The sequence below is a fragment of the Salvelinus namaycush genome, chromosome 30 (assembly GCF_016432855.1).
Source record: "Salvelinus namaycush isolate Seneca chromosome 30, SaNama_1.0, whole genome shotgun sequence".
NCBI lineage: Eukaryota > Metazoa > Chordata > Actinopteri > Salmoniformes > Salmonidae > Salvelinus > Salvelinus namaycush.
The window spans coordinates 18,573,392-18,594,458 of record NC_052336.1 but is presented as its reverse complement, the minus strand read 5'-3'; the positions used below and the strand labels follow the sequence as shown (position 1 = coordinate 18,594,458).

General features: G+C 43.0%; 1 protein-coding gene across 1 annotated transcript in view; it reads left to right on the top strand.

Annotated features, from left to right (window-relative positions):
• Positions 1-21,067, top strand: part of LOC120024835 (spondin-1-like) — a 159,994-nt gene that overhangs the window by 121,073 nt on the left and 17,854 nt on the right. Inside the window, exon 7 of the mRNA XM_038969158.1 lies at positions 16,651-16,715. Within this exon, the coding sequence (XP_038825086.1) occupies positions 16,651-16,715 (65 nt within the window). The remainder of the gene's footprint in view (positions 1-16,650; positions 16,716-21,067) is intronic.

Genomic DNA, 21,067 nt, shown 5'->3' with positions numbered 1-21,067 from the left:
ACTGGAACGAATTGCAAAAATCACTGAAGTTGGAGACTTATATCTCCCTCAATAACTTCAAGCATTGGCTGTCAGAGCAGCTTACCGATCGCTGCAGCTGTACACAGCCCATCTGTAAATAGCCCATCCAACCTTCTACCTACCTGATCCCCATATTTGTTTTTTGTTTTTTTCTGCTCTTTTTTGCACACCAGTATTTCTATTTGCACATCCTCATCTGCACATCTATCACACCAGTGATAATTGCTAAATTGTAATTACTTTGCCACTATGGCCAATTTATTGCCTTACCTCCTTACTTAATTTGCACACACTGTATACAGATTTTCTATTGTGTTATTGACTGTACGTTTGTTTATCCCATGTGTAACTCTGTGTTGTTGTTTTTGTCGCACTGCTTTGCATTATCTTGGCCATGTCGCAGTTGTAAATAAGAACTTGTTCTCAACTGGCCTACCTGGTTAAATAAATGTAAAATAAAATAAAAATCTTGCTATATTGAGTTGTAGAGCCGGTGTATTACATTACAATGGGGCCTCAGTCATTTGTAATCATATTATATTATTTGAACAAATTGATCTTCTACAGGTGTCCTTTGTCCGTCTGTCCGTCCATCCGTTTGTCTGTCTCACTCTCTTTCTTTCTTTCTCTCTCTCTCTCTCGCTCTCTCTCTCTCTCTCTCTCTCTCTCTCTCTCTCTCTCTCTCTCTCTCTCTCTCTCTCTCTCTCTCTCTCTCTCTCTCTTTCTCTCCCTTTCTGTCTGTCAGATTGCCACAAAGTGTGGCCAAACACTATTGGAGTTTTTTTCCCCTCACCAGTCTGTCAAGGGCCCATTAGTGATTATGTGTGTATGTTAAGCTGGGCGTACACTACACATTTTGGCACCGAATTAGCTGTCCCAGACAGGTTTTTGAGATTGTACATGAATCCCCATGTTGTTGCCTATTCGTGCCTATCACAACGCTCATTTAATATGCGCGGGTTAGATACAGAATCTGAGGGCTACCGAACCGGTCTTTCAGCCATCCCAATATTTTCAAACATCCCAATGGGCAAAAAGTGGTTGAATCAACCTTGTTTTCACATAATTGAAACCCCCCAAAAAGCAATGTGAGGACGTTGACTCAACGTGGAAAACTAATTTGATTTGCAAAAAGGCATCAACGTAAGGGCATTTCATATTTTTTACCTAAATACAATGACATTGTGAAATAAATGTAAATAAAATGTCAATAAAAACTAGACGTTGAACTGACGTCTGTGCCCATGGGATGTTTGATTTTATCCTCACACAAATCTGCAAGGCTCTTGTAGTTTGAGAACGGTGATCAGCAATACCCAATGATATGATGTCGTTGCTTCGCATCACCCAGAATGTGTAGACTCTCGAGCAGGAGCGATGACTACTACTAGTATGCGTTTGTACTTGCTTTTAACCAAAGCCAAAGTGTGAAATCGTTACAGCTCTGAAGTTCACAAGCATTGTTATTCAATTCTAAATGTATTGGCTAGATATTTCAACTCTGTATGACAATGTCTTACTGAAAACATGTATGAGGCTGCTTTGAGCCAGAGCTCGGTTTAGCTACATTAACAATCTAATCACTTCATCACGTCATTTATTTTTTTGCGAGACAGCATGGTATCGAGAATGCATTTACAGACGTAAATCACAAAGCTCGTAAGTCACAAAATGTTCATTAGTCTGTGTGTGTGTGTGTGATCTGCAGTTAATGTATCTGCGACGAGTCGATTACTAAACACCCCCTCACTCCTCAGTTGAAGAGTTTTGCCTCCAAATCACTGCATGTCTGATGTAGAAGCCTTAGAAAAAACTTGAACAGAGATTTGGTATATCCATCGACAACTCATGTCGATTCTCTCTACAAAGTACCACTCTTTCACTTACAGTAGACTCTCTTATTGTTTTCACTAGACGTCTTTCTCAACCAGATTAGAAAGTGTGTGTGGGAAGCTTCTATTTCCTGCCAAGTAGCATTTTGGCGTTTCTCTTTGCGTTGTACTTAGGCTACCACATTTATCTTCACAAACGTGTGCTATCTGCTGGTCCCCATCGCAGCACTGTGTTTCGGTTACAAATTTCACTGCTCACTACGTTTGTCATTTTGGAAGATTAAGTACACTGTAGTCATTACTGACAAGGGTTTATTTTTCCCTGTCTCTTGACATCGCTCTTGATCATTCCCACTTTCCCTCTTACAATTTTAGGTTAACTTCTTGTCTTTCTTGCTTCTGTCTCTCTTCTTCCCCTACACCTCAATCTCTATCTCCTTCTGATCCCTGTTCGTATTCTACAGGGTATCTTAAACCTTGAGTCTCTGTTGTTTTTTCCTGATTGCTCTGCCAAGGGAGGAGAGCTTTTGAACCCTCCCTCCACATCATTATTTAAGACTAAATGGCATTAAGTGTGGGCTGCGTGGGAGCCAACCTGTCTCTTAAAGCCAGGAGGGAGCAGGTCCCCCGTGCTCCACCTCAAAGAGTTATGGCTCACCTTTTACCGCCGCCTCCTCTCCTCCCTCTCCTCCTCTCTCACTCCACTTCAAGTGCTACAAGTGAAGGAGTGAAGAGACCAGGAGTCATCTCTCTCTGTCCTTCTCTCTCTTCTCCAGGACCTCTCTGCTTCCCTGCCAAGCCACACCTGTGCCAAGCAGATTGTGTGTATCACCTAGGAAAGATCTCTTGAACCCAAAGTGACAGTACAGCACCGTGAAGGGACTGCCATCGGCTCCACCAGCATCAACTTTTATACTATAGGCACATGTACAGAGCAGTCAAAGCCAGTTGCCACTGCAATATTTACTGCCTGGACTAAAAATGAAATATAATATGTTTTCCCCCCTGTATGCAAGGCAAGTACAGTGTGGCTCTAGTGAGGCCTCTACATCAAACGTTTCATTATGGATTAAAAGCAGTGGGCGGGAGAATGAGGCAGACAAGGCTACTGCTTGCACTGACCGTGATCAGATAGACAGACTCCAGACCGGCCAATTAAAAGGCCACATTTTCAATTTCCTCTCTCCAAAGGGACTGGGGATGAGACGAGACCACTGTGAAAGTATGAACCTTTTAAAGCACACAGCCTTTCACTAAGTGTTATTTATCTTAGTGATGGAAGAATAGAAAATGATCTGCTGTGCTGGTTTATAAGAGAGCCCGTGCAACTATATCAAGTTATCAAGTTTTACCTGTTTGGCTACCACTAGCTAGAACTTGACAGGTGGGAGGCTTTGTCATGTAAATTCTACCTAGCCCGCTGGTTTATAACTATGGTAATTACCAGGTTAAAATAGTCTGGATGAAGTGGCACTCTATCAGGCAGACAACTAATGTGTTCTGTCGAGGCATGGTCCATTTGATGATCTAGAGATGGGGATAAAGACAGCGCACCTCTGAAGACACTCTTCTGGTAAAACCACCAACATGTATTTTTTTCATCTGTGTCCTTCTGGAAGCCATTATTGCAATCTGATGGCTTTAGAGAGTGTATGTACAATGTGTTGGTTCCCTAGTATGACCAAGGCAAGGAAATATCTAGCACTATTGTGTGATTTGCAGTCTCCCGATAATGTCATCTTTTGGATGCATTTTGTGTCGACTGTGTGGATTAGTGGTATGTATGCTTGTCAGAAAGGGTCGACAATAATGCATGTTTTATGGTTGATCTTTATATACCTTCCACCAATCATTGTGTCTCAATCCCACATAAGTGCAATGCAAGTTGTTTTAGTCGCGTTATTTACAGAGGTCTGTGAAATTATCCTTAACTTTCACAGATGTACCTGTCTGTACTGTATATTGAACTCTGGTGTTTGTTTCTATTAAAGCCTACTGGTTAGATGTAGCCTGTAAGCCCTCTGTGCAGCAGATCAGCTTGGCCTCTCCTAGAGGGAGAGATGCTATAAATTCCCTCCCAAGGTTTTTATGGTAATGAGCAAGGCCCCAGTGAGCAGAGAAGACCTATAGAAGGAAGGTCAGACACAAAGGCAACTATAGAAAGTTGAGGAAAAAGCAGACATCTGTCCGAGCATGCAGAACACACACATGCACAAACAGTTATGCACACACACTCACACACACACACACACACACATCCATCTAAACTTAGCAAAAAAAGAAACATCCTCTCACTGTCAACTGCGTTTATTTTCAGCAATCTTAGCATGTTTAAATATTTGCATGAACATAACAAGATTCAACAACTTGAGACATAAACTGAACAAGTTCCACAGACATGTGACTTACAGTGTAACGATCATTGTGGGCTGAAGGAAGAGTGGACCAAGGTACAGCGTTTAAAGTGTTCATGATTTAATAAAAATAAAAAAAATCAAACAAAAACAACAAACAGGAGAACGAAAGCGAAACAGTTCTGTCTGGGGCAGACACAAAAACAGAAAACAACTACCCACAAAACACAGGTGGGAAAAGGCTACCTAAGTATGGTTCTCAATCAGAGACAATGATAGACAGCTGCCTCTGATTGAGAACCACACCCGCCCAAACACATAGAAATAGAAAACATAGAACAAAAACATAGAATGCCCACCCCAACTCACACCCTGACCAACCCAAAATAGAGACATAAAAAGGATCTCTAAGGTCAGGGCGTGACATACAGACATGGAATAATGTGTCCCTGAACAAAACGGGGGGTCAAAATCAAAAGTAACAGTCAGTATCTGGTGTGGCCATCAGCTGCGTTAAGTACTGCAGTGCATCTCCTCCTCATGGACTGCACCAGATTTGCCAGTTCTTGCTGTGAGATGTTACCCCACTCTTCCACCAAGGCACCTGCGAGTTCCCGGACATTTCTGGGGGAATGGCCCTAGCCCTCACCCTCCGATCCAACAGGTCCCAGACGTGCTCAATGGGATTGAAATCCAGGCTCTTCGCTGGCCACGACAGACCACTGACATTCCTGTCTTGCAGGAAATAACGCACAGAACGAGCAGTATGGCTGGTGGCATTGTCATGCTGGAGGGTCATATCAGGATGAGCCCGCAGGAAGGGTGCCACATGAGGGTGGAGGATGTCTTCCCTGTAACGCACAGCATTGAGATTGCCTGCAATGACAACTAGCTCAGTCTGAGGATGCTGTGACACACCGCCCCAGACCATGACGGACCCTCCACGTCCAAATCAATCCCACTCCAGAGTACAGGCCTCGGTGTAACGCTCATTCCTTCGACAATAAACACGACTCCGACCATCAACCCTGGTGAGACAAAACCGCGACTCGTCAGTGAAGAGCACTTTTTGCCAGTCCTGTCTGGTCCAGTGACGGTGGGTTTGTGTCCATAGGTGACATTGTTGCCGGTGATGTCTGGTGAGGACCTGCCTTACAACAGGCCTACAAGCCCTCAGTCCAGACTCTCTCAGCCTATTGCGGCCATCTGACCACTGATGGAGGAACTGTGCGTTCCTGGTTTAACTCGGGCAGTTGTTGTTGCCATCCTGTACCTGTCCAGCAGGAGTGATGTTTGGATGTACCGATCCTGTGCAAGTGTTCTGCCACTGTGAGGACGATCAGCTCTCCATCCTGTCTACCTGTAGTGCTGTCTTAGGCGTTTCACAGTACAGACATTGCAATTTATTGCCCTGGACACATCTGCAGTCCTCATGCCTCCTTGCAGCATGCCTAAGACACGTTCACGCAGATGAGCAGGGACCCTGGGCATCTTTCTTTTGGTGTTTTTCAGAGTCAGTAGAAAGGCCTCTTTAGTGTCCTAATTTTTAATAACTGTGACCTTAATTGCCTCTCTTCTGTAAGCTGTTAGTGTCTTAATTGACGCTAGGGGTTAGATTTTTATTTTTATTTTAAATAACGTTCCCAAGGTAAACAGACTATTTCTCAGGTCCAGATCGTAGAATATGCATATAATTTACAGATTGGGATAGAAAACACTCCAAAGTTTTCAAAACTGTCAAAATATGGTCTGTGAGTATAACAAAACTGATTCTGCAGGCGAAAACCTGAGAAAATCTAACCTGGAAGTGATTTTTTATTTTTTTTATCTGTGTTTCCTGGCCCGTCTTTCTTCCATTTAAAGGGGTATCAACCAGATTCCCTTTCCAATGGCTTCCTCAGGCTGTGACCAGGCTTTAGACATAGTTTCAGGCTTTTATTTTGAAAAATGAGCGAGATTTTTCAAAAGTAGTCAGGTGTTCTCTGATTAGTTCCTGCACGCGAGAGGGTAGCTCTCCATTTTCTTTTTCTCTCTTATTGAATAGGTTACGGTCCGGTTTAAATATTATCGATTATGTTTGTTAAAAACAACCTGAGGATTGATTATAAAAAACATTTGACATGTTTCTACAACCATTACGGATACTTTTAGGAATTTTCGTCGAACGGAACGAGGCTTTGGTTTTCTGAACATAACGTGCAACCCAAATGGCGTTTCTTTGTTATAAAAGTAATATTTATCGAACAAAAAGAAAAATTTGTTGTGTAACTGGGAGTCTCGTGAGTGCAAACATCCGAAGATTATCAAAGGTAAGCGATTAATTTTATTGCTTTTCTGACTTTCGTGACCAAGCTAACCAAGCTAATATAAGGCTAACTGTTCTAGCATTGATTGATAAACTCACAAAAGCTTAGATTGCTTTCGTTGCCAAGCATATTTTCAAAATCTGACACGATAGGTGGATTAACTTTTACTTGGTACTCATCCCGGATCCGGGAGCACCCTCATCAGTAAAAAAGCTGACTAGCATAGCCTAGCATAGCGCCACAAGTAAATACTAGCATCTAAATATCATGAAATCACAAGTCCAAGACACCAGATGAAAGATACACATCTTGTGAATCCAGCCATAATTTCTGATTTTTAAAATGTTTTACAGGGAAGACACAATATGTATTTCTATTAGCTAACCACTATAGCAAAAGACCCAACTTTTTTTTCTCCACCATTTTTTTACTGCATAGGTAGCTATCACAAATTCGACCAAATAAAGATATAAATAGTCACTAACCAAGAAACAACTTCATCAGATGACAGTCTGATAACATATTTATTGTATAGCATATGTTTTGTTCGAGAAATGTGCATATTTCAGGTATAAATCATAGTTTTACATTGCAGCCACCATCACAACTCTCACCAAAGCAACTAGAATAACTACAGAGAGCAACGTGAATTACCTAAATACTCATCATAAAACATTTATGAAAAATACACAGTGTACAGCAAATGAAAGACAAAGATCTTGTGAATCCAGCCAATATTTCAGATTTTTTAAGTGTTTTACAGCGAAAACACAATATAGCATTATATTAGCTTACTACAATAGCCAACCACACAACAGCATTGATTCAACGCAACGTTAGCGATAACGAATAAACCAGCAAAAGATATAAAATTATTCACTAACCTTCTCAAACTTCTTCAGATGACAGTCCTATAACATCAAATTACACAATACATATATGGTTTGTTCGAAAATGTGCATATTTAGCGGCACAAATCGTGGTTATACAATATGAATAGTAGCCAAAATGCAAACAAAATGTCGGGAGAAATCTTGGGAGAGGCACCTAATCTAATCAATAACTAATCATAAACTTGACTAAAAAATACAGGTTGGACGGCAAATGAAAGATACATTAGTTCTTAATGCAACCGCTGTGTTAGATTTTTAAAATTAACGTTACTACGACATACAGCGTGCGTTAAAGCGAGACCGCACCGAAATTAATGGCGGAATAATAGTTTAACATTTTTCAACAGAACAACGAATTAACATCATAAATAGTTCTTACTATTTGATGAGCTTCCATCAGAATCTTGTGCAAGTTGTCCTTTGTCCAGAATAATCGTTGCTCGGTTGTAGATTGTCGTCTTCAACTTTGGAATTAGCAGCAAACATTAGCCATGTGGCGAAGACGTGTCCAACTCACCATAACGCAGCACAAATAAATACCGAAAATCGCAATATACTGATATAAACTGATATAACTCGGTTTAAAATAACTACATTATGATGTTTTTAACACCTATATCGAATAAAATCAGAGCCGGATATATCTAACGCCTATAACGAGAGCTTTTCAGAATGCAATCCTGAGGTCTGTCTTGCGTCATGACGAACGTTGAAAAGACTGCACACCCGGTTCCAAGAGCTTTTGTACGGCCTCAGATCTACCTAGACACCCCATTCCAATTCTCACTGCTTACTGACATCTAGGGGAAGGCGTATGCAGTGCATGTTGACCCATAGATTACATGCAAATTAATAAACTGACCCTGGAACAGAGTGCCCGATTTCAGATTTCTCACTTCCTGACAGGAAGTTTGCTGCAAAATGAGTTCTGTTTTATTCACAGATATAATTCAAACGGTTTTAGAAACTAGAGAGTGTTTTCTATCCAATAGTAATAATAATATGCATATTGTACGAGCAAGAATTGAGTACGAGGCAGTTTAATTTGGGAACGTTTTTTTACAAAGTCGAAATGGCGCCCCCCTATTGAGAAAAGGTTAACAACAAGCTAAGCTGTGTTTTGGTATATTTCACTTGTGATTGCATGATTATAAATATTTTTAGTAATATTTTTGAATCTGATACGTTTGGGAATTTTCTTCTGCCTTTCAGGACCGGAAGGAGGCTGTAGTTTTCTGAACATAACGCGCAACCCAAATGGCGTTCTTTTGTTATAAAAGTAATATTTATCGAACAAAAATAACATTTATTGTGTAACTTAATTTTATTGCTTTTCTGACTTTCGTGACCATGCTAATTTGGGGCTAGCTGTTGTAGCATTGATTGATACACTCACAAAAGCTTGGATTTCTTTCTCTGTAAAGCATATTTTCAAAATCTGACACGATAGGTGGATTAACAACAAGCTAAGCTGTGTTTTGGTATATTTCACTTGTGATTGCATGATTATACATATTTTTAGTAATATTTTGCGCCCTGCAATTCAGCGGTTGTTTAGGAAAATGATCCCGTAAAAGGGATCCGTAGCACAGAGAAGTTAACGACTGTTCCACAGGTGCATGTTCATTAATTGTTTATGGTTCCTTGAACAAGCATGGAAAACATTGTTCAACCTCTCTTGGGTACGTGAGACGCTAGCGTCCCACCTCTTCAACAGCCAGTGAAACTGCTGGGCGCCAAATTCAAATACAGAAATACTCATTATAAAAATTCAGAAAACAAAACATATTTTACATAGGTTTAAAGATTAACTTCTTGTTAATCCAACCACCGTGTCAGATTTAAAAAATGCTTTACGGCGAAAGCATACCGTACGATTATTTGAGAACATAGCCCAGCAGACAAATCATTACAAACAGTAACCAGCCAAGTAGAAGAGTTACACAAGCCAGAAATAGAGATAAAATGAATCCCTTACCTTTGATGATCTTCATATGGTTGCACTCAGCAGACATTCATTTACTCAATAAATGTTCCTTTTGTTCGATGAAGTCTCTTTTTATCCAAAAACCTCAGTTTTGTTTGCGCATTTTCTTCAGTAATCCACAGGCTCAAACGCAGTCAAAACAGGCAGACAAAAAATCCAAATTGTATCCGTAAAGTTCATAGAAACATGTCAAACGATGTTTATATTCAATCCTCAGGTTGTTTTTAGCCTAAATAATCGATAATATTTCAACCGGACAATAACGTCTCAATATAAAAGGTTAACAAGAAAGGCACTCTCTCGGTCGCGCGCATGAAAAAGCTCTGTGACACTTTTGGGTCCACTCATTCAGACTGCTCTTACTTCCTAATTTTTCAGAATACAAACCTGAAACAATTTCTAAAGACTGTTAACATCTAGTGGAAGGGATAGGAACTGCAATTTGAGTCCTAAGTCAATGGATACTGTAATGGCATTGAATAGAAAACTACAAAAACCCCCAAAAACTACTTCCGAATGGATTTTTCTCAGGTTTTTGCCTGCCAAATCAGTTCTGTTATACTCACAGACACTATTTTAACCGTTTTGGAAACGTTAGAGTGTTTTCTATCCAAATCTACCAGTTACATGCATATCATATCTTCTGGGCCCGAGAAGTAGGCAGTTTAATTGGGCATGCTTTTCATCCAAAATTCCAAATGCTGCCCCCTACCCTTATTTGGATTTTTACGAATTGTCTTTGAAAGACAGGGTCCCGAAAAAAGGACGTTTATTTTTTTGCTGAGTTTATATATCTCTAACATCACCTTGTTGTAACTGTTCAGTGTGATTACGTTTACAACCTTTGTCAATTTCATAACATTTTTTCTAAAAGCAACAACCTGAGCTCATCCATCAAATTCATTTAGAATCTTTCATAAAAAGAGATGGAGGGCTTTTAAAAAGAGATAACCTTGTTATTTTGTGCTGAAATGAAATGAGTTTATTTGTTTGTCAGGCTGGTCCCCCTCCTCAGTCTGACAATGAGAGGAACAGAGACAAATCTAAGCTCTAGACAAAAACACTTTATTTTACAATGCCAATGCAGCTTTCCCAGATAGTCTGTTTACATGTGATAGAAAAGACCACTGCCACAATCGACAGTCTCCGGTACTATTCTAGCATGTCAGTAACCCACTCACTCAGTATGAACTCATACGTTTATTGATTATTGTACCAGTCATTATAACAATAACATCATTACACTATTATCTGTCGATCAACTTCACTACATATTCTCCCTACAGTTGGCTAGGTGATGTTGTGTTAGCATTCACAACACGCTGAGTGGGTGTTACAATCATTAGCACAGTGGTTTCCAATCAGAGACTTCCCAGGTGCTACTCTAGGATCATGTTCATTATCTATTGTATGAGATTTGAGAGTATCATCACAGAGAGGAATTGAGAGAGAGAGAGTGGAAGAGAAAAAGAGAGTGCTGAAGAGGGGAGCGTAAGAAAGAGGTAGAGAGAGGGAAAATGAAAGAGATGGAGGGAGGGAGAGGGAGAAGGAGAAGGAGAGAGAGGGAGGGAGAAGGAGAGAGACGAGTGAAAGAATCACCAATTTGCTTCTCAAATCAAGTTTGAAAATTATTTCCCCGAAAAAAGGGACCATGATCCCAAGTGATGGGGCGGCTAAGTTGCTTATAGCATTCAAACACATTTTGAATGCATTTCCTTTTGGTAAAAATGAAAAAAAACGAGAGAAAAAAGTAATTTGCACATTCTTTTGCACTAGTAAAAAGCACATTCTTTTCATCCTTGCCGCTTTGTGATGAGAAGCCTGTTTCGGCGTACTCTTTTGACGGCGTCCTGAAAGTGGTGGAGGAATAGGCTACCTTAATGATCCGAGCCAGAGCACTACCTGTGGGTGGTTCATTTACATTTAAGTCATTTAGCAGACGCTCTTATCCAGAGCGACTTACAAATTGGTGCATTCACCTTATGACATCCAGTGGAACAGCCACTTTACAATAGTGCATCTAAATCTTTTAAGGGGGGGGGGGGGGGGGGGTCAGAAGGATTACTTTATCCTATCCTAGGTATTCCTTAAAGAGGTGGGGTTTCAGGTGTCTCCGGAAGGTGGTGATTGACTCCGCTGTCCTGGCGTCGTGAGGGAGTTTGTTCCACCATTGGGGTGCCAGAGCAGCGAACAGTTTTGACTGGGCTGAGCGGGAACTGTACTTCCTCAGTGGTAGGGAGGCGAGCAGGCCAGAGGTGGATGAACGCAGTGCCCTTGTTTGGGTGTAGGGCCTGATCAGAGCCTGAAGGTACTGAGGTGCCGTTCCCCTCACAGCTCCGTAGGCAAGCACCATGGTCTTGTAGCGGATGCGAGCTTCAACTGGAAGCCAGTGGAGAGAGCGGAGGAGCGGGGTGACGTGAGAGAACTTGGGAAGGTTGAACACTAGACGGGCTGCGGCGTTCTGGATGAGTTGTAGGGGTTTAATGGCACAGGCAGGGAGCCCAGCCAACAGCGAGTTGCAGTAATCCAGACGGGAGATGACAAGTGCCTGGATTAGGACCTGCGCCGCTTCCTGTGTGAGGCAGGGTCGTACTCTGCGGATGTTGTAGAGCATGAACCTACAGGAACGGGCCACCGCCTTGATGTTAGTTGAGAACGACAGGGTGTTGTCCAGGATCACGCCAAGGTTCTTAGCGCTCTGGGAGGAGGACACAATGGAGTTGTCAACCGTGATGGCGAGATCATGGAACGGGCAGTCCTTCCCCGGGAGGAAGAGCAGCTCCGTCTTGCCGAGGTTCAGCTTGAGGTGGTGATCCGTCATCCACACTGATATGTCTGCCAGACATGCAGAGATGCGATTCGCCACCTGGTCATCAGAAGGGGGAAAGGAGAAGATTAATTGTGTGTCGTCTGCATAGCAATGATATGAGAGACCATGTGAGGTTATGACAGAGCCAAGTGACTTGGTGTATAGCGAGAATAGGAGAGGGCCTAGAACAGAGCCCTGGGGGACACCAGTGGTGAGAGCACGTGGTGAGGAGACAGATTCTCGCCACGCCACCTGGTAGGAGCGACCTGTCAGGTAGGACGCAATCCAAGCGTGGGCCGCGCCGGAGATGCCCAACTCGGAGAGGGTGGAGAGGAGGATCTGATGGTTCACAGTATCGAAGGCAGCCGATAGGTCTGGTTCAATTAAATCAAATGGATTTTAAAGTGACTGGGGAATGGGGCTGGCTGACATGTCACAGAATGCAGAATGTTTTGAAGTGGATTGAGTGTGCTTCGAAAATCTGTCCCCCTTCTATCTCTTTGTTCCCTGGAGTGCCTTTTGAAGCAGACCACACACACACCACACATACACTGCCATCCACATCCGGAGATCTGTCAGTGTGTTCCTTCTGGGTCAGTGAGAGGAGAGAACAGATCCTGTTGTAACCACCCTCTCTGCCTTAGGAGTAATGCTATAATTAAGCTCTATGGGGGCTGGAGATTGGAGTCTGGAGTGGAGTATTGGAGTCTGGAGTAGAGCAGTGGTGTCATTAGACATAGCTATGGTTCACACAGACCTCTGAGTGCTCAGACCCATTCCTCATCAGCACACGTCCCACTACAGTGGCTGGCTCATTCTCCCTCTCTCTTTTTCTCTTTCATCTGCTTTTTAGGGACTTCTGTCAGTCTCTCTCTTCTCTCTTTGCTCTCTCTGTCTGTCTCTCAATCTCTCTCTCTCTTTCTTTTTCTATCTTCCTCCCTTCACCATGAGTGGAGAGTTTAAATAATCTATTTCCCTGATGTTTCCTTTCAAGTCCAAATCTAAAACACAATCATCAAGCCGACAGAGCTATTCTGAACAACACTGGGCCATTATGTTTCTTTGGCAACAAAGCACTTGTCTGAAACAAAGATGAATCAAATCGTATTTTTTCGGATGCGTCAGAGAGACATAGACTTGCAACAATAGACACAGCGGGAACTGAAGAGCAGTCTTGGCGGGTGTATGCTATGAGCAGCCTTAGTATATCAGTTTGTTTTGCTATACTTTCTGGTACAGACTAACCTGTTCTTTGACACTGAGGTGGTCCACAATAGGGGATTTCCTTATGAAACTAGAACAAAACAGGACCATGATCTTTTTCATTTTCACTAAATTGTATCCATAGACGGTCCTTTGGGGGAAGGATTGTTGACATTTGTATCTTAAAGCATAATAAAAAAAGTAGGAATATGTGTGAAATGTTGACCTTACCCAGGCCTCCTTTATTCATGTTTATATTTTTCAATATTCATATATTAATGTAAGAGAATTGTTATTGCAATCAAACTACTCATTACAGAGCAAGCGGTAAAGCTTCATATGACAAATATTTAATTTCTGGCACTTACAGATGAAACATTTTGGCGAAGGCCAAAATGTTCCAACTTCAATTACTTATTTCTCAATTATGCTTTAAGATACATACAAGAAATGTATGTCAACAATACTTCCTCCTGTTACGCGGAGTGGAGCAGGGGAACCCAAGAGCAGACTCAGACGAGGAGACTGGGATGAAGTAACCAAGGTATTTATTGAAACACAGGCGGAAGATGGAGTGCAGGTCAAGAGAAGCTCGGGCGGGTTGCTGGAAACCAGGTGCGGAGGCTGAGGCTGGAGCGAGAGGGGTCGAGACAGGGTAAGCAGGTCCGGAGGGGAATCCAAGGGAGTTGTAGAGTGGGGAATCCAGGACAGAGTAGCAGGATGACGAGACGTGGGACTGGAGACGGGGACCAGAGTCAGAGCAGGCAGAACTGTAGCGGAGAGGAAAACAGCATCAGGCAAGGAAAACAGGCACAACAGGATAACAGGATCGGAATAGTAACAAACGGCTAGAAATGTAGACTGACTGAGCAGAGATTACGATCTGGCAGCGTGGAAGTGGCAGAGTATTTGTAGAGGTCTTGATTATGGAACAGGTTGTAGCTGGTGGGGATCTGCTCTGACTCCAGAACACCTGTCTCTGCCCACACAATCACAAACACACAGAGAGAGAGGGAGAGGGAGAGAGTACTGTGGGAGTTGCGGCAGGTCAAGGAGACACAGGATGAGCAGTAGAGGGTGTTGCAGGAGCAGATGTGACACCTCCAAAGGACCCTTCTATGGACAACATTTTGTCAAAATCCTCAAAATCATGGTCCTGTTTTATTCTAGTTTTGTGATGAATCACCCAATACATACAGTACAGTATGTGATACACATTCTGCCATACTGTAAGATGTACATCTAGTTGATAAGTATGGCCACATTCTGTTACATATACTGTGTATTCTGTGTCCAATTCATGTAGTTTATGTATTCAGTCACAGTAACCCGTTCCCTCATGGCATTTGGAAACAACCATAATAAGGTCTTTGCTCTCTCAACCAGAGCTAGCTGGATCCTGCACTGCCTTTCCCAGCGCATTCAGGAGACAGAAGCAGTGAAGTTCAGAGGTGCTACGCTAAACCCAACTCTCCACAAACCCCCCCCGATTAGGTTCCAGTCAGGCTTCCTGGCTGATTACAGAGTGCTCATCACTTAGCCGGAGGGGAACAGGTTATTCTCAAGAGCTGATGGGGCAATCAGGCCAGGTCTCAAAGGGTGTGTGGCTTTTGCTGACTGCTGAAGTGAGACGGTGTTAGCACGAGCTAGCTGTCATCCCATTGGTATTACAAGTAAATGTGTGAAGAGAGGTGTGGAAAAAGGTTCAGAGGTCATTTGCAGTATGAATAAGCCTTATGACTGCTTACGTGTACTGGCAGTGCAGATCTAGAGGTCAGAACAGGGGTTTTAAACTGCTGTCAGTGTGTGCAGGGTTTTTTTTCCACCCAGCACTAACACAGCTGATTCAAATAATCTACAAATTGTGGTCTTCGATGAAGACCAGTTTGTTAAATCAAATGTGTTAGAGCTGGGCTGGAACAAAAGCCTGCATGCGCTGCAGCTCTCGTTGACAAAGAAAGAACATCAGCTCTGTATGACTGGGTGGGGCTCACAGCTTTTTAATATGGGTAATTATCTTACAGGAAATAATTTATTAAAAAGTGATTACCCAACACACAGGAATGGGACTGGATGGTACTGGAACAGAATCCTCTATTGGAAACATTAATTGGTGGCTTGTAAAGCAATTATCTGGCATTGGATACTTAACTTTGATCTTTATAGAAGCCACTGGTGCAAACATGCCCGGTGGCAGATGTCTGACAGGATGTGCTGAGCTGCAGTTTTCTTTTCTTCTGAGGACTTGTGTTCGATGTTCATTGTTCATCGAGACACAGGGTTGTGCGAGAGCAGGGTTTGGTTCATCGCACATATGGCAGAATGTACTCTTCATTCTATTGTACATCACACAGTCTCTCTCGGTTATAGCAATACAAACAGAATGTTCTAGTCAGCTGCTAGCCAGCTATTCGCAGCCAAAGAGCCATTACTGCCACAGTGTGATGTCATAATTCGCAGCCGTAATGAAAAAGTCTGGGCGCAAATGAGCCAGTGTGGTGCTCAAACACTTTTAATTGTGTCTTTTGCAGTCGCAGTGATCCTATTGTGCTCCAAGTGAATTGCGCTTAAGAAATATGATTTCCACTTGGAATGGGCCAGAGTGTTTAATATGTATAATGCTGTTTTCCAAGAGATATGTTTAATGTTGAACATTAAACCGATTATATAGGCCATATAATAAATACAATTTGATTTGATATAATATTTTCATGTCCACACCACATTTCTATGATATGGACAGGAGAAGTATTATTTCACAAGCCAATCTAGTAGAAAGGAAAAACTGATGTTAATTAAACATTTGCTCATAACTCTCAAGGCTTCTCCTTTGTTGTGATTGGATGTCGATGGAGCTGTGTCTCTCTCAGGTCTGAGTTCAGTCTGGGGTTAAATCCTGCTCTATGCATTGAGTGTTTTATCTGATCTGGGACCAGTACAGAGACATTCCCTCACTCTCAGGCAGTGACACAGAGAACCCTGCGGTGTCCAGAGCTACTGATTAAATATTTATGCAGGTTTTATGAAGTGGTGATGCCGGTGCTCCATCTGAAGTGACGCACGCTGTCTCAGAGAGAAAAAGGGAAGAGGGGGTAATAAACTGACCTTCATCCATTCTCTCCCCTCATCTGTAAGTGTAATGTGGTGAATATGGCTGGGCCTCTATCTGTCAGACGACAAGTGAATTTCTCTCTCTCTCTCTCTCTCTCTCTCTCTCTCTCTCTCTCTCTCTCTCTCTCTCTCAGGGTGATGACGTTCTGACAGTCATCAAAATGAAGGCTCAGTGGCCTGCCTGGCAACCCTTGAATGTGTGAGTAGTCCAACAGCAACCTCCTCTATCACCTCTCTCTCTGTTTCTTTCACTCTCTCTTTGTCTAACTCACTCACACTTTCTATTGAGGGATTGACCCATCCTGCAGCAAGTACCCTTTGCCACTTCCTCTCTCTCCTTTCTGTATGCCACCCTCACCCTTCTTCTTCTCTCTCCTTTGTATATGCCACCCTCGCCCTTTTTCTTCTCCCTCCTTTCTGTATGCCAACCTCACCCTTCTTCTCTCTCCTTTATATATGCCACCCTCACCCTTCTTCTTCTCCCTCCTTTCTGTATGCCACCCTCACCCTTCTTCTCTCTCCTTTATATATACCATCCTCACTCTTCTTCTTCTCTCTCCTTTCTGTATGCCACCCTCACCCTTCTTCTCTCTCCTTTCTATATGCCACCCTCACCCTTCTTCTCTCTACTTTCTATATGCCACCCTCACCCTTCTTCTCTCTACTTTCTATATGCCACCCTCACCCTTCTTCTCTCTCCTTTCTATATGCCACCCTCACCCTTCTTCTCTCTCCTTTCTATATGCCACCATCACCCTGCTTCTTCTCCCTCCTTTCTGTATGCCATCCTCACTCTTCTTCTCTCTCCTTTCTGTATGCCATCCTCACTCTTCTTCTTCTCTCTCCTTTCTGTATGCCACCCTCACCCTTCTTCTCTCTCCTTTCTATATGCCACCCTCACCCTTCTTCTTCTCACTCCTTCCATGTTTTCTCTCTTTTCACAAATGCATGAGTTACACCACACTGCAAGGTCTTCTTCATCGCTCATCGCTTACCTCCCAAGCACACAAATGAGGTATCACAACTCATTGATCCAAAGTTCTGCACTCAACTTGTTGCTCTGTGCCATGGAGCCAATTAAAAGCATATGGCCTGAATCTGTGAGCTCATCTCCACCTGCACCAAGCTGATCAGTGTAAATAGGCTTCCTTTAGACTCCTGCATGCATAAACCTTCATTTCATCTCTTATTTAGGAGAAAAACAAGGCGCTAGTTAGCCCAGGTAGCGCAGAGAGAGAAGAATCCTCAATGTAAGAAACACTCTCACAGAGGATCTGAGTGTGAGACTCCAAAGAGAGCTTCCAAAGGCAGCCACAGCTAGAGACAGAGCCAATCAAATACACAGAGGGTAATTAGCTCGCTATCTTGTGTTTATGCCAGCAAATTAATTGTATCATAAAGTGGTTGTGTAAATGCAGAGGAAATCAAATCAACTGGTTTAGGGGATGGGTGGTAGGAAAGGGAGGATGAGAGGAGGGGAAGAGGAGTGAAGGAGATGGAGGTTCTTGCTTGTAGTGTGATGTGGAAATGCACACATTCTGTTTGTACATGAGGTTTTCTTCCTTGAAAGTAGGGTACAGAAATGGTTAAGTGCGAACTTTCCTCCTACAATTGAAGGATGTTTATTTTTATTCTTTAAAATTAGTCTTTTGGGATTGCATGCGATTTTTGTTCATACATGTTCGTACATGTTTTTGAAGATGTTTATAAATGTTGTTTGTACGTCTTTGTACATGTGATTCATAAAGTTTGTGTGTGTGTGTGTGAATTAGTGAAGGGGGCTTATGTTACTGCACTTGTGTGTACATGTGTATGTATGTGTGTGGGTTAAGAGGGTGTGTGCTTTGATGATGCTTGATAGAACTCCTGGAGGGGTTTTTCTCCATCAAGGTTAATGGCCTCCAGGCTCCTGTGTATCAAGACATCAGGCTGACCTATACTACACAGCTGCCTGCCAATTAACAAACCCTCCTACCCTGCCTTTGAAGAAAAGGAAGAGGGAGAAAAAAATAAACAGAGAGAGAGAGCAAGAGAGAGAGAGAAATAGACGTTGATTAATTATCAGTGGTTAGAAAACCAGCTCTTTATTATGTCTTAAGGATCCAAGGCAGATCTTTAGAGATGGAGCTTCAGGTTCAGGGGTATCTGGGATCAGTGTTGGGTTAGGAGGGGTTTGGAAGAACTATCATCATGGGACTGGAACATTAATGAATACACTGTGTTTATGTAACCACGTTTTTCTTTACCTGTCGGTCTCTCTATCCATCTTCCTTTCTGGTGCCTTTGATCCACAGTGATCACTTGTACTGATTACGAACTAAAGTGGTCATCTTGAGAGAGATGTGGTGGCTGGAGCAAAGGAAAGGGAGAGAGAATCAGAGGAGGGTGGAGAGGGAGCGAGGGAGGTGGGTGAGCGGAGGGGTGCAGATATGACAGCCATTATTACACACAGCAGAGCTACAGCAGTTTGTCTCCTGAGACTCATAACATGTTCAAGGGAGAGGAAGAGAGAGAGAGAGAGAGAGAGAGAGAGAAAGAGAAATTTGCCAAAATAGGGAAAGATGGACACAGAGAGAGCAACAGAGGAGATGTGGTCAAGAGAGAGAGGGAGGAAAAGAAAGTAATGGAAGGAGGAATAGAATTCCACCAGAGCCGTCTCCAACCAACCAACCGCTCCACGCCGCCACACCAAGGTCAGCATTATGGTCATCACGGAGACAGATTTACGAGGCTTGCTGGACCTATCGTTGAGGGAAGCTCGCCTAATTAAAAACACTGCGGCACACTGATGAAATTACCGCCTGCCCGCCTCATTTGCATACACGCCAGGGGATTAGCCGGGCTGGACTTGGAAGGAATCAATTTCCTTTGTGTTGTGTTCACGTTCCTCCTACTTCACTCTGGCCGTGTTTTATTGACGTGTAAACACATAATTCTCCCTGCCTGTCGTTTTCACAATGTCCTTTTAAATGACATGTTTGCTTTTGCCCTCCCCAGCTGGATTGATGAGGAGTACATTTTACACAGTAAACTGGAGACTCAGGGGCGCTGCAGCTGCTTTCCCCTTTGAATTTGAGGTCTGTGTCTGTCTGTCTGTCCTTCATAGGTGAACCACGTTTGAGAGGATGTCTGGTTTCATCTAGGTTCCCTCTCAGTCCCACTGGTCTACCTGCACTTCTAGATAACCTGACATAATCCGCTTCAATGCTTCTCTGGGAATATCTCTATCTCATGCATACACCTGCCACCTGTACACACGTATGCACACATCCGAGCACACACACACACACACACACACACACACACACACACACACACACACACACACACACACACACACACACACACACACACACACACACACACACACTTGTATGGTCAGGTGCTACGAGAGGGACCTCGGAAAAATACAATTGGCTCAGAACAGGGCAGCACTGCTGGCCATTAAATGTACACAGAAAGCTAACATTAATAATATGTATGTACATCTCTCATGGCTCAAAGTGGAGGAGAGATTGACTTCATCACTACTTGTTTTTGTAAGAAGTGTTGACAAGCTGAATGCACCGAGCTGTCTTTTTAAACTAGATATGCAACCAGAGGTCTCTTCACAATCCCCAAGTCCAGAACAAACTATGGGAGGCGCACAGTAATACATAGAGCCATGGCTACATGGAACTCTATTCCATGCAAGCAGTAGAATAAGATTTAAAAAAACAGATAAAAATACACCTTATGGAACAGTGGGGACCATGAAGAGACACACACACAAGCACAGACACACACACACCTGCACCTTAGAGACTATTTGCACCTCAGAGAATATCTACACTGACTCTCCAGATATGAACCCTTACACACAAGCACACACACACACACATGCACACTCACATGATGCACACACAAGCACACACACACACACATGCACACTCACATGCTGCACACACAAGCACACACACACACATGCACACTCACATGATGCACACACACACACACACACACACACACACACACACACACACACACACACACACACACACACACACACACACACACACACACACACACACACACACACACACACACACACACACACACACACAATGACTTGTTAGTTTTGATCGACCTCTGATTAATATTGTTTGATATTGTAATGCCATGTTGAGGGGTGAGCACGCAAGTATTTCACTGCACCTTTTATACCTGCTGCCAACTGTGTATGTGACAAATAACATTTAATTTGACACACACACAAAAACAGTGTCACACAATGTCCTAGTGACACAGACAGAGCAATCTGCTGTGGGAATCTTCGTCGCTGGGCAGTGTTCTCTGTCACTGTCACAGTACAGAGCCATCCCTCTCTCAAACACACATTTGGACATGAAAGAAAGCATGCACACACACCCTCCAGAGTCCTAATGTACTCAGACAGTCCCCACAGAAGACAGCCTACACCCCTCACTTTCTCACCATCTTCCTCTCTTTGTTCTGCTCTCTCTGACCCCCTCCCACTCACATACCTCTCTCTCTCTCAGAACAGGAACGGCT